We start from the raw sequence: 12,432 nt of genomic DNA on the forward strand, positions 1-12,432 counted from the left end.
CTGCCTTTACTGTGATATCATTTTCACTCAGCAGCCTCGAGCCCTTAATCGATCCTTTCTTCCACTCTGTTCCTAGTGGCTGTTAGGATAGGTGTAATTTCCAGCTGGGCTAGACCATGCTAAAACTAACATTGCCGCTGTGGCAGTGGGATGCAGTACCCAGCTGCATGTACACCTAGGGTTTTGGCCAGGATTACACTTGGGGTGGCTGTCCTGCTACTTTTAGTGTGTTAGATGGAGCAGTCCCCTGAGCTGGGACTTACACCTTCAGCTCCCAAGCAGATGTACCCTTACATCCAGTGTTTGCCCCTCACTGTGTAAATCATTTACCTTCTTTTCTTTAGGGTGGCTGCTACGGGTCCCCAGCTCAATACTGAATTGGAAACTGCTTTGATGTGGTGTAGAAGGGGGGTCCAGAGTGAATGTTAAATTAACTGGTATCTCTCCTATATCCATACCCTTCCCTCAGCCTGAAAGCAGGGGCATGGTCCGAATAGAAGTCTGATTTGTACTGAGCATCATGGGAAGCCATTGATCAAGCAAAGGGTACAATAGTGTAACAGGTGTGATGTTAGAGAAGGAAACCAGATTAGAGACAAAGGGGAGACTTAAAACCCCCCCGGCAATACCCACAAATGGCAATTGGATGCGTACCTTTCCTTTTAGCCATAATCGTCCCGAGCCTTCTCTTTTCAGTTGTGGAATCTCTAATCATTTCTGGACCCGTAATAAATACTCTGGGTAAGGCTGGGAAATGCTCAGTAAGTTTGTGCCATTGTTTTATACCCTGTTCAAACATCGAGTCTTCAGTTTCTGTCTCTAGTTTTGCCCTTAGAGGGTTATCCTTGAATTTAAGGTCAGAAGGAACTGCCCCCATCAACTCAGCTGACCTCTGCCTATCACAGGCCCTTAAACTCCAGCCAGTTACCCCAGTGACCTGGATTAGACTAATAGGAGCCTAGCTGGTGTGTGTCACAGGCAGAGAACAGGAGGGTTTGTAGCTTTGTAAAGAGAGGGGGCACTGTCAAAGTGCCCAGTGTGTCTTGTGTTCTGTACCTGCCGCCTCTTCCCTGAGATGCACTAGTGCCAACGTGTGCTATCGGTCACAGGTCCAAGTTGGAGCCGTGCCTTGCACCAGTTGGAATAAATGCCTCAGACAAAAACCCGGAGCAGGCCACCCGCAGAACTGGTTTTCTTTAATTGCTGGGTTCATCCCACTTCCAGGCTGGATGCCTTGAAGGGGCAGATCTGTTCTCCCGCAATACCGTACATTGTGAAAGCATTCCTTGAGCAGCACCTGCAGTGCTAGCAACCAGGGGCTGTGCCTGGCGGGGACAGGAACCAAAGGTGACTGGGTGGAGCGGGGGTGGCGTCATACCCACATGCAACTGGAAATGTGGAGAACTGACAGAGCTGAAACGTCATGATCCTTGTTTGGATTCAGCCAGGACAAACTTACCAGCTAATTCCACAGAAGCGCTAATGATCACGTAGAGAAAAACATCTCAGGGAGAGCAATGTGACCGCTCCTGCCAATGGGGTTGTGGTAGATCCCTTTAGTCCAGCGGCTCTCAAGCTGTGTGTTGGGACCCCATTTTAATGGGGTCTTCAGGCCAGCGTTAGACTTGCTGGGGCCCACTGCCCCAGGCTGAAGCTGAAACCCAAGGGCTTCAGCCTGGCGTGGTGGGAGTCTGGCTCTGGCCCCCTGGGTCCGACTCCCCCTCTCTGCCCACGGTCATGTAGTAGTTTTTGTTGTCAGAAGGGAGCCGTGGTGCAGTGAAGTCTGAGAACCGCTGCTTTAGTTAATACAGTAGAGAAGATGCACTCTTCACCTAGAACAGGCCTGGTTTCACAGAATCACGCACTGTGTTGACTTGAAAAATAAAGCCTTTTTATTAACAAAAGTACAGCGGCTAAATGAGCCCATGGCAGAGCCAGCAGCAGAGGCTATTCCATGAAGGGAACAAAGCCCAAATGTTTGACAACCAGGCCAGAGGCGATGTCACGTTTCAAACAGCTGCTCCTTTATTCGGTCCAGCGATGGCCACAGTGCGGTGCGGTGCACACGTAATACAGCCTCATGGCATCCTAGGCAACAGGAGAAAGCAACGAATGAGTGTGACCAGGGACCTCGATGCCAACTAGTGGTGGGTGGAAGGATTCATCGATTCCAAGGCCAGAAGGGCCAATTATGATCATCTAGTCTGACCTCTGCTACAGCACAGGCCCGAGACCTGCCCCAAAATAATTCCTAGGACAGATGTCTTAGAAACCCAGCCCATCTTGATTTAAACATTGTCAGTGATGGAGAATCCAGCACTACCCTTGTTCCAATGACTAATTACTCTGTTAAATTGATGCCTTATTTCCAGTCTGAATTTCTCTAGCTTCAACTTCCAGCCATTGGCTCATGTTAGATCAGTGATACCCAGACCCCCAGGGTTCAGGAGCCGAACTAGTGATCAGCATTACCCAAAAGAGCCACAGGCGTATGAATTCATTGTTTCATTTACTACAGTGCTATGTATTCAGATTTAAACAGTAGGACAGAGGAAATATTGTTTTATATATCTATAATATGATATATATTTTATTCTCACAGTGAAATGACTGACCAAGTGTTATTATTATGTCAACTACAGTTGGTTAATAACATAGTAAAAGAATCCTGATTGGTTAATAACTTAAATTGGTTAATAAGTTAAATCACAGAGTGTTTTAATATCATGTGCTGCAAAGAGACACATTAAAGAGACACTTGCGGTTCTTGAGTCTCAGTCTGGGTATCACTGTATTAGACCTTTCTCTGCTAGATTGAAGAGTCCATTATTATTAAATATTGTTCCCAGGTGGGTACTGATAGACTGGGATCAGGTCACCCCTTAATCTTCTCTTTGTTAAACTAAACAGATTGAGTTCCCGGAGCCTATCACTATAAAACAGGTTTTCTAATCCTTTAGTCATTCCTGTGGCTCTTCTCTGATCCTTCTCCAACGTATCATCCTCCTCCTTGAATTGTGGGAGTTGTGTATCTATACTGAAAATTAAGTTTTGTGGCTTGGGGCTTGTTACCAGAAAAGGTGAGAAACAGGTTTCTTTCAGGCAAGAGATGTTTATCTAGCTGTTTATCTACATGTAAACTGAATATTGCATGGGTCACAATGGGCACCCATGTACAGTCTAAGCAAAATGCTAATCAAGTGATTGCAAAGTCTCCAGGGGAAACCCTAGGCAGGAAAACACACACAACGGGGTTATCTGGTTTCCAATGCGGACAATGGAGTTTTGGACTGTAACTGTATAGACAGACAAACTCTGGATCTTCCCACAGAGGAGGAAAGCATGCTTGTTTCACGAAGGGAAGACCACAGCCAAGCTTGGCTGCAATATGCTGGAAGGGTTTTGAGTGAGCTTTTGCTCTTATGACATGACATCATCTTAGTTAAGTTTAGGCTCCAGGATGTGCGTTATGATTTTATTTTCTATGTAACCCTTTGTTTTCAGTATTTCTGATTTCTATCCTGTGAGGCTGTTCTTTGTTAAATAAACTTATTCTTGCTTTCTCTATAAACAAATCTAAATGCTGTGGATTGAGCGGAGCGGTGTTCTGTGGTGGAACTGAGAAGCTGTGATGTACTGTGATGAGGAGCTGGGAATTCTCTGAGCATCAACTGGATCAGGGGTTGGACACTACAGGGGGACACTCGGGGGATGCAGTGTCTAGCGTTAATCTGCAGAGAGACAGCAGAGCCTGTGTAGACCTAGACGGGAGGCTTGTGTTGCCGGAGGCTGGTGGTGGTGGGGAGCTGAGTCCCGGCAGACACAGGCCAAGCTTGTCCATATAGCTTCACCTTCCACCACTGGATCCTGTTACAATTTTGAAACCCCCCCATGGGGGCCCAAGGCAGTGAGGTACATGAAAATCAGACCCTAACTATTGACTCTACATTATTCCAAACCTAGGAGCAGATCCCCTCACCTCAGCCCTTGCGCTGTGAGACTGGAAGAATACTGCTTCTTTGTGCCCGCACCTGGAAAGAACAGAGAGGTCAGCATCGAATCAAAGTAGGGACGTAAGCTTACAGGGAACGGGTTAGGGTTTACTTGGAGATTTGTGATTAAACACATGATGTTATGGTTAACCGTGTTTATTATGGTTGTGCCTAAAGCTCAAACAAGATCGGGCCCCATTGTGCCAGGTGCTGTACAGACAGAGTAGCAGACAGCTCCTATCCCAAAGAACTTAGCCTGAGGGTAGGTCAACCCTGCAATAAAAGACCCATGGCTGGCCCAGTCAGCTGAACTAAGCCTCCAGGACTTAGCCTGCAGGGCTACAAATTGCAGTGCAGATATACAGGCTCAGGCAGGGGTCTTAGGAAAATTGGAGGGGTCAGGCTGTTGGCCAAAATCTTGTTTTTGAAATATATGTAAGAACAGAGCCACAACACCCCCCCCCCCTTCCTACCAAAAGACACATCAGTCTGAACCAAAAACTAAAACCTCAAACTGACTCTTACTGTTCTGCCCTTTTAAATGTTAATTCAAGTCTGTCTGCACTTTGTATAATTTTAAGATTGTTTGTAAATATCTATACTATGTCCACTGGCCAGTTTATCTGTTAATTTTACCTGCTTCCAATATATTTGTAAAAATCCTATTCTAAGTACAAAAGCCACACTGTGCAATGTAATGTATCTATCTAATTGTGAAAGACACTGTCAAAAATGAAATAAGGTTTGCTCTAAAAAATAATATGTAAGTTCTTCAGCTAGGAGTTGGCCCTGAGTGATTGAAGTGTGAATGGCTGAGCAATTGAGTTGGGTGTAGACAAAAAGAGTGATTGAACAATTGGTCTGAGTAAGGGATATCGAAACAGACATGAAGAAAACACCAGCCTCACCTAAAACGCTTGAGGGAAGAAGAAAGAAGCAAAGATAATCAAATGGCCGAAGAGGAACCCACCCTGATGACTTTGGAGCCAGCCCATTTCAAAGGACAAAATCTGATCAGGCTTGCAAGAATGTGGGTGATTGAGAATCACACCAAGAATGCAGTTGCAGCATGACAATGCAAAACCCATAGACTTACATGGGGTCCTTTCCCTATAAAATGGGACAAGAAGATGAAGGCTGGAGGTTCGGGTCTACAACATCACATCAGCCAGGAGTACCGATGCGCATCGGCAGAACCTTGCTCCTCATCCTCACGCTCTAGTCACCTGGCCAGTGACTATCATGAGCACCAAGAGGCTGGTAACTATGACATCTGGAAGATCCCTATGTATGTTTGTCTGTCTCCCTGTCTGTGCATGCCTGTCAGTCTGTGTGAGTGTGAATGAAAGCATCAATTGAAACGTGTCTCTGTAATTGTAGTATTGATATAATGTTAATACTGTTTTCCTAGTGTTTACATTATTATTAATGTTATTACAGTGTTGATACTTTCCTTTTCTTTAATACTATTTACCAAGTTTCTGTGTTCACAATAAACGTGGCTTGTCGCCTTATCCCCTAATAAGATCCTGTAATATTTGTTATTTGGGTAACAAGGCCCCAGAGGAGAATGGGTGGAGGGTGAGTCCAGGAAATTGAGACTATCCCACTTGCAATTAAAACAGTGTGGGGAATTTAAGGAGGCAGAATGCAATTACCCAAGTTTGGATTCAGCCTAGATACACACAACATACTAATTCCCTGGGATCTTTAATGATCACAAGTAGGCAGGCTCTCCGTTTAACATTTCATTTGAGAAATGGCACCGCTAGATGTACAGCACCCCATGGCCAGACATTGAGGGGGCAGCACTCCCTGCTGAGCTGAACACTACAGCCTGCAGCAGCCAGGGTTTTCCTTGGAGGTCTCCCACCCAGGAAACCCTGCTTAGCTTGTGAGAACTGGCAGGAGCACAGCTAGAGGTTTCCAGATAAGTGACTTTTCTGGTTCATCTTCCACTGATTCAGATTCTTGGAAATCTTGCGCATCAGAGCTAACCAATTTATATAACCCTCAGCAACTTCCAGATTGCAAGTTATACAAGCACTTAAAAGAATGACTAGAAAGGTATGCAGGCTCCAAAGGGTTAACACTCACTTCTGACATGGGTGATCTTCTGTCCGGGGCAAAGTTGGATCCTGGGAAACGTCGGCAATGATTTGTGTCAGTTCACTGCAATGAAAACAGACCTATTAAGAATCTCTGAATAATGAGATGCCTGAAGGGCAGACAAACCCATGACATTCATGCAACTCCACCCAACAGCTCCTGTGTCAAGACCACACTTTCTGTGTGAGCCATAGCAGATGTACTGGTAAGACATCCAGTCCTGACTTAAAGACTTCAAGTGATGGAAAATCCACCCTATCCTTAGGCCAGTTGTTCCAACGGTTAATTATCCTCACTTAAAAATAGGCACCTTATTTCTAGTCTGAATTTGTCTAGCTGCAACTTCCAGCCACTGGATGCTGTTATGACTTTTTCTGCTAGATGAAAGAGCCGTTTGTCACCCTTCAGAGCAACTGCACCTATATTCCCCCTCCACAGTCCAGCAAGAGCTCCCTACCCATTGCCTTTCTCAAGTGGAGACCCACATCTCTCCCCCTGCCGTGTGGGGTATTTCCAAGCCCAACAGTTCCCTGCCTTCGCCGTGTTATTCCCAGCAAAGATGGTCTGCCTTACACAGACTTGCTTGCTTTCTTCAGAGACTGAGAACAGGGCCACTGCCACAGGTTTAAGTTGCCAGTGCAACACTTCCTATGCAAGCCTGTTTTAGTCTTAAGGTAAAAGCACCACAGAGAAAACATATTAAAGCAATAAAAGAACCTGCACACATGCTAATCAGCTTACCAAAGATCTCCCCGTCTCTACCATGGGTTCTGGCATGGGAGGCCCTCTAAAGCCCCCAAAAGGGGTCCCTTTTGCGGTCACAAGTTCCTAATAGCCTCAGCTGAGAACCAGCATCCACTCCTCCATAGGCCAAGTCCTTCCAATCCTTCCCTAAGGATGGGGGCCCTCCATGGAGCAGAAAGAAGGCCCCAAAACTGTTTAAAACCAGGCTACTTAACCCAAAATCCTTTGTCTGTTGGGCCCTGGAGAATCCAGGCTGAACTACTACATGTGCCCCACTGCCAGGGCTGGCTTCAAAAGGCTGTTAACTGGAGGAATTACCTTAGCGTCCCCACAGTTACATGCAGTCTCACAAAAAACAATTGCACTTTTAATACAACAGACCCTAAAGGCATTAAACGTAATTCACTAATGTTTATCTTCATTCCAGAAGGTTTGTCCAGGCCATTGCCATCTTTGTCACACCGTCTGTATCAGAAATCTCTTCCCCACGTGGGGACTCTCAGAACATGACCAAACCCCCTCTTAACCTTCTCTTGGACAAGCTAGATCTAGCTTCTTGAGTCTCTCCCTAGAAGGCAGGTTTTCCACCCTTCGAATCAGTCCTGGAGCTGTTTTCTGAACCGACCCTTAAAATCATGATAAATAATATGGTGCCCTGCTCTGGGTCTTCCACTCAGGGTCTCCAAGTGCTTCACGATGAAACCTCAGATCGATGGTGTTGCCCCATTTAACAGGGGGAGAAAACAAGGCATAAAGAGGTGAAGCAACTCACCCAACATCACCCAGCGTCGCAGAGCTAGAGACAGAAACCAGGAGTCCTGACACACCTTCTTCTGCTCTAACCACTAGACCACACTCACACTCAGAACCACGAATAGAACCCAGGAGTCCTGGCTCCCAGGCCCGTTTCTAACAACTAGACCACACTCACTCCCAAAGCTTTGGTCTGACTAAAGCTGAGGATTTCTGACACCCAACCCTACATCAATTTTAGTCCACTAATTTTCGGTCCCATGCTTCTTTTGTTTACCAGGCTTGATCTTTACCCAATTCTTATACTGTATTAATAAGGCATTTAAACTAATTTAGTCCATTTTCTTTTTACATCTTTTTTCATTAACATGTTATAAATTATTATAACATTTTATAAACACGTATTCACTCTCCCACAGTTATGCTTACAACTGAGATAGGCCTACTAGCCCCCGTTACTACTACTACAACCCTCACCTCTGACCACTACACCACACACTCTCCATGAGAGGTGTGTGTAATGAGCTAAACAGTTCATTGTTGAGAAAGCTATTTGGTAACTGGGGACGGTGGGGGAGATTGTCAGCAGCTCAGAATTGCCAGAGGCTTTTTTCAGCACCAGTTATGAGCCTTCTCATACTCACTCCACTTCATGCGTGATCTTATTGACGTAGATGCAGCTGTTATCGGCTTCCTGTTGGTAATCACAATTTCGACACTTGGGAAAAAAAGCAAGAGGAATAAAATGTAACTTAGAACTGGGATTTCCAATCAGAAATTGCTATCTTAGTAAGCTCTGTTCAGTCTCACTGATATAACCAATCAGATGAACCTCCTCACATGACAAATCTAGGAGTTGGTCTTCACAGCACAGATAACCCAGCTGATTGGTATCCAGATCTGAACACCATGCTTGGCCTAACTCAGGTGCAACCCATGGTACTGTGTCCTCACTGTTTCTGCCCTCACCTGTGTATGTCTGGGGCAGACCCCATGGTTCTTTGTGCTGAGACGTTCTAGGATTCTTTCCCAATCAATTGTGTCAACTGCAGAGAAGGTGTGTGTTCTTCACAGGAGAATTGTGGGAAGGGCACTGGAGGACTATTAGCATGACTGCAATTTTGACTACATCCTCACTGCAAAGTGGATGGATTCCAACCCAACTGAAAGCAGAACCAACTCTGACATCCCCTCTCCAGCCATGCCAGCTAGCCCGGACTTAATGCATTTCGAAATCTGGGTCAGAGGTTTTTCCTGTGTAGATGGTATAGGAAGGATGGGACTAAAACCTGGCTAGAAGCCCAGGTTAACCATGAAGATATACTTTTAGTGTCTTTATGTCTCACTGCTTTTCCTAGCAGGAAATCTCTAGTTAAACCTCCACTTTAAATATAACCCTGAAACTGCAGCAAAACAGGGAGCATAGAGGTGTAGCGCATGGAGGTGGAGAAGGGAGTATCAGAACTTGACTCCTTATTTCTGCACAGACAGAAGCTGGGACTGAAGAAGAAAGAGCACAACTTCTCAACCTAGTGACTCACTGTTGACGGCATGAGGGTCACCACCTATCTTGCTATTTCTAACATGCCCATCATTGTGGAATCTGGATACCCATATCAGAGGAGGAAATTACCTTCAGCCCTCCATAGCCAGAAGGAAAAAGGGGTTGTGGGAAGGGGAAGTAAAATGAAGAGGAAAAGCCAGTAAGAATCAGAGGAAACATCTCTCCAAATACATACCACTTCCTAACACACAGCAGTGACTAGTCGTTTAATCAGCCCCAATTAATCCTTATCAAAATCAGTGCAAAGTGAATGTCAAGTACAAGGAACACCACCTGCGGCACAGAAGGTATCTCAAAAGAGCTTAAGTGATTTAGGAGCACAAGTCCTACTGAAAGTCAATGTCATAAGTCACTTACAGTTCAGTTCTCAAAGGTATTTAGGCACCTAATCAATGGGAGTTAGGAGCTGCAATACTTTTGAGGATCAGTGCAGAACTGGGATGGTGGGCTCAGTATGGAAGGGGAGTGTGGGGTACAACGTCAGCCTGACAACGAAAGGAAAAGCATTCATTCCTATTGCAAGCTTCAGCTGACTACAAAATCCTCAACAGGCTATTGCATAAAGCAGCCTCATGAGGTGCATTTGAGGTTAAACACTGGGATCTTCGAAAGCAGTTTCTTCCCCTGGGGTAGCTATGACAAGCCAAGATAAGCCCTTGCCTCAGTTTACTGTAAGGGAGGGGTGGCTAACAGCTGAGTCAGTCTGAAACTAGTCAACTCTGTTACATTCAATGAACTCAGAGCAGTCTGAATTTGGCTTCGGCCATTTTAAACTCACCGCATAAAGCAGGATTCTGTTCTCCTTGTCTTCTTTGGGGTACAGCATGTTGTTGCTATTACAGACACAAAGGAGAGCAGTGAGGAGTGAGGTCCCTGTACATGTCAGTGTGAAGGTGACACACTTCCCTAGCTTTTGATATTAATTCCTTGGAGGCAAGAATTCCCTCCCCATCTTTACTGCAGCTACAGTAGGGGTTTGTTACTGTAGGGTCACTTGTGGATTCTAGGACAGTGCTCACTGGCTTGTTTCTGTAGATTCTGTCACCAGGCTGCATGCACACAGGTTTGTTATTGTAGAATTTTGCATTAACTCAGGGTGCTGAACTGCACACACTAGTGTTATTGTAGGGTCTCTCACAAGATCAGGGTGCCAGACTGCACACAATCAGCATGTTATTGTAGGATCTCTTGCAGTATCAGGGCACCAGGCTACATACCCCTTCGTGTTATTGTAGGGTCTCTTGTTCCTAGCCACATGCCTGGCCGCTCACAGGGCAAAAAGCCTCCTTCAGCTTCTCAACAGCTCAAGAAACCAAGCCCTAAGTGCTACAGATCCAGGTACTGAACCTGGTCACTATCACAGACCCCTCGCCCAGGCCGCTGAGCTTCCCCCCTCTCATGGGGGGAGGGGTGAGGACCCAGCAGATCAGAAGAAGGGGGGCCCGGGACCCAGCAGGTGGGATGGGGACTGAGGGTGGGCAGGGGTCTGGAGGGGATGGAGACCCAAGAGGGGTGGGGAACCTGGAGGGCAGCTCATGGGGGCAGTGCCCTGGGGAGGGGCAGGACCCACCGGCCAAGGGGGACCCAAAGGGCACGAAGGGGGGAAGCAGAGAGGCTGGAAGGGAGCCAGCGGCGTGTCTGGAGCAAGCCTGGGGGGGGGGAGGGAGAATCAGGACTCGGGGGCAGGACCGAGGGGAACCCAAGAGGCAGGGGCCGGGGGGTGTGTGAGGGCGAACAGGCGCAAGAGCCGGGGGAATCCCGAGGGCAACGTTGGGGGGCGGGGCGGGGCGGGGCCCCGGGGAGTCTGAGGGAAGGGCGGGGGGCGGGAGATCTGGGGATCCTGACGGGGGACCCCGGAGGGGGTTTGGGGGCGCGGGACCCAAGGGAGGGGGAGACTCGGGGGAGGGGTCTGGGGAGTCTGGAGGGGCCCCAGGGATACTGGGAGGGGGCGGGGGTCACGAGGAGGGGAGACTGGGGGGGGCGGCGGGGAAGTCCTGGGGCGGGGCCCCGGGAGAACTGGCCCCGCCCCCCCGCACTCACCACTCCTGGCAGAAGCGGATCCCCACGAAGCCCGGCTCGTACGTCCCGTCCGGCTCCATAGCAACCAGAACCGGGCCCACTGGCCGCGCTGCGAATGCGCAGGCGCAGAATCCCTCCGGCTGAGCCCGGCCGCGTTTGCGCAGGCGCAGCTCAGCCGCTTTGCTACGGGCCGCGAGCAGGGACAAGAGCGGCCGGAAGGCGGTGGCGGCGTGAGCCCGGCCCTGGGCCGCCTCAACGTGCACTTGCTGGGCGGAGGGGATGGGAAGGTATGACCCGCCCCCAGCAATATGGCGCCATGTCCGTGCCAGGTAGTGATGTCATCGGCCGGTCAGACTGTCTTGTGATGTCATCGCCCAGGTGATGATGCAAAGGACGTCCATGTTATGATGTCACCGCGTGGCGGCAGAATGAGACACCACCCCGATGTCATCGCTCAGTGACCCAGTGCCGCCGCGGTGTGATGTCATCACTTGGTGATGCGATACCGGCCTACGTTGTGACATCAGCAGTGCCACGTGTTGCCCACAGTGGTAAGATTTGGGGCTGGAGCCATCGGCCTGTAGCACATCTGAGCCCTCTGATTGGCTGCCTGCCCCTCTCGCTGTTCCCGGGGGCAGGATAAGCCACAGCGCCCCCGCTGGCAGAGCTCTCCCCCTCCCTTCAGCAACCTGCCTGAAGCCATTCTCAGCGGGGTGGAGGGGGGCGCTACAGAGCCTAGCAGCTCAGGGCGGCTCTGCCCCTTTCTCCCTCCTCCTGGGTATGGTGATTCTGCCCGTTGAGAAACCCCTGTCCCCTTCCCCCCATGCTTGGTGTGGAGCTGGTGTAAAAGCTCACCCCTAGACCCTGGCATGGAGTTGGGTTAGCAGTGGGTCAGGAGCCAGAAGTGGGAGGGAGGGAGCAGGCCAAGGTGGGAAGACGTGTGGCACCGTGCTGTGGCTACTCTCTGGCTCCCAGGGCCCACAGGAGGCAGAGCATAAGTTAGAGCACCCTGAGGCTGCTCTGTCTTACGCCAGGAACCAGGCATGTCCCGTACTGAGCGTGTGTGGAGGGGTTGATGGCTTGGGGCTGCCAGAGAAGTGGTGCAGGAGAGAAGTGAAGCTGGGAGCTCCTGGGCTGAACGGCCTGGAGAGCCGAGCCCTGGAACTCTCCTGTTGTCATGCAGGCGGCTAAGGGTATTTTCCTCATGAATATGAGGTAACCTCTGCACATCAGGAACCAGAGTGAGACCAG

The 12,432-nt window shown here is 48.8% G+C and overlaps 1 protein-coding gene across 2 annotated transcripts; it reads right to left on the reverse strand.

Moving 5' to 3' along the window:
- Positions 1-1,869: 1,869 nt before the first annotated feature.
- On the reverse strand, positions 1,870-11,358 carry POLR2I (RNA polymerase II subunit I). 2 transcript variants are annotated; one of them, XM_067557320.1, is made up of 6 exons: positions 11,203-11,358; positions 9,941-9,995; positions 8,243-8,316; positions 6,090-6,164; positions 3,980-4,031; positions 1,870-2,088 (listed from the first exon to the last, which is right to left on the reverse strand). In XM_067557320.1, the coding sequence occupies exons 1-6, from the start codon at positions 11,259-11,261 to the stop codon at positions 2,026-2,028; spliced, it is 378 nt and encodes a 125-aa protein (XP_067413421.1). In that variant the 5' UTR covers positions 11,262-11,358; the 3' UTR covers positions 1,870-2,025. The 2 variants fall into 2 exon arrangements, with proteins under 2 accessions (XP_067413421.1, XP_067413422.1); XM_067557321.1 differs by lacking the exon at positions 11,203-11,358 and adding an exon at positions 10,380-10,398.
- Between the last annotated feature and the right edge of the window lie 1,074 nt (positions 11,359-12,432).

The sequence above is a fragment of the Emydura macquarii genome, unplaced genomic scaffold, assembly GCF_026122565.2.
Source record: "Emydura macquarii macquarii isolate MOO-44397 ecotype Brisbane River unplaced genomic scaffold, CSIRO-AGI_Emac_v2 contig_1790, whole genome shotgun sequence".
In the NCBI taxonomy this organism is placed as follows: domain Eukaryota; kingdom Metazoa; phylum Chordata; order Testudines; family Chelidae; genus Emydura; species Emydura macquarii.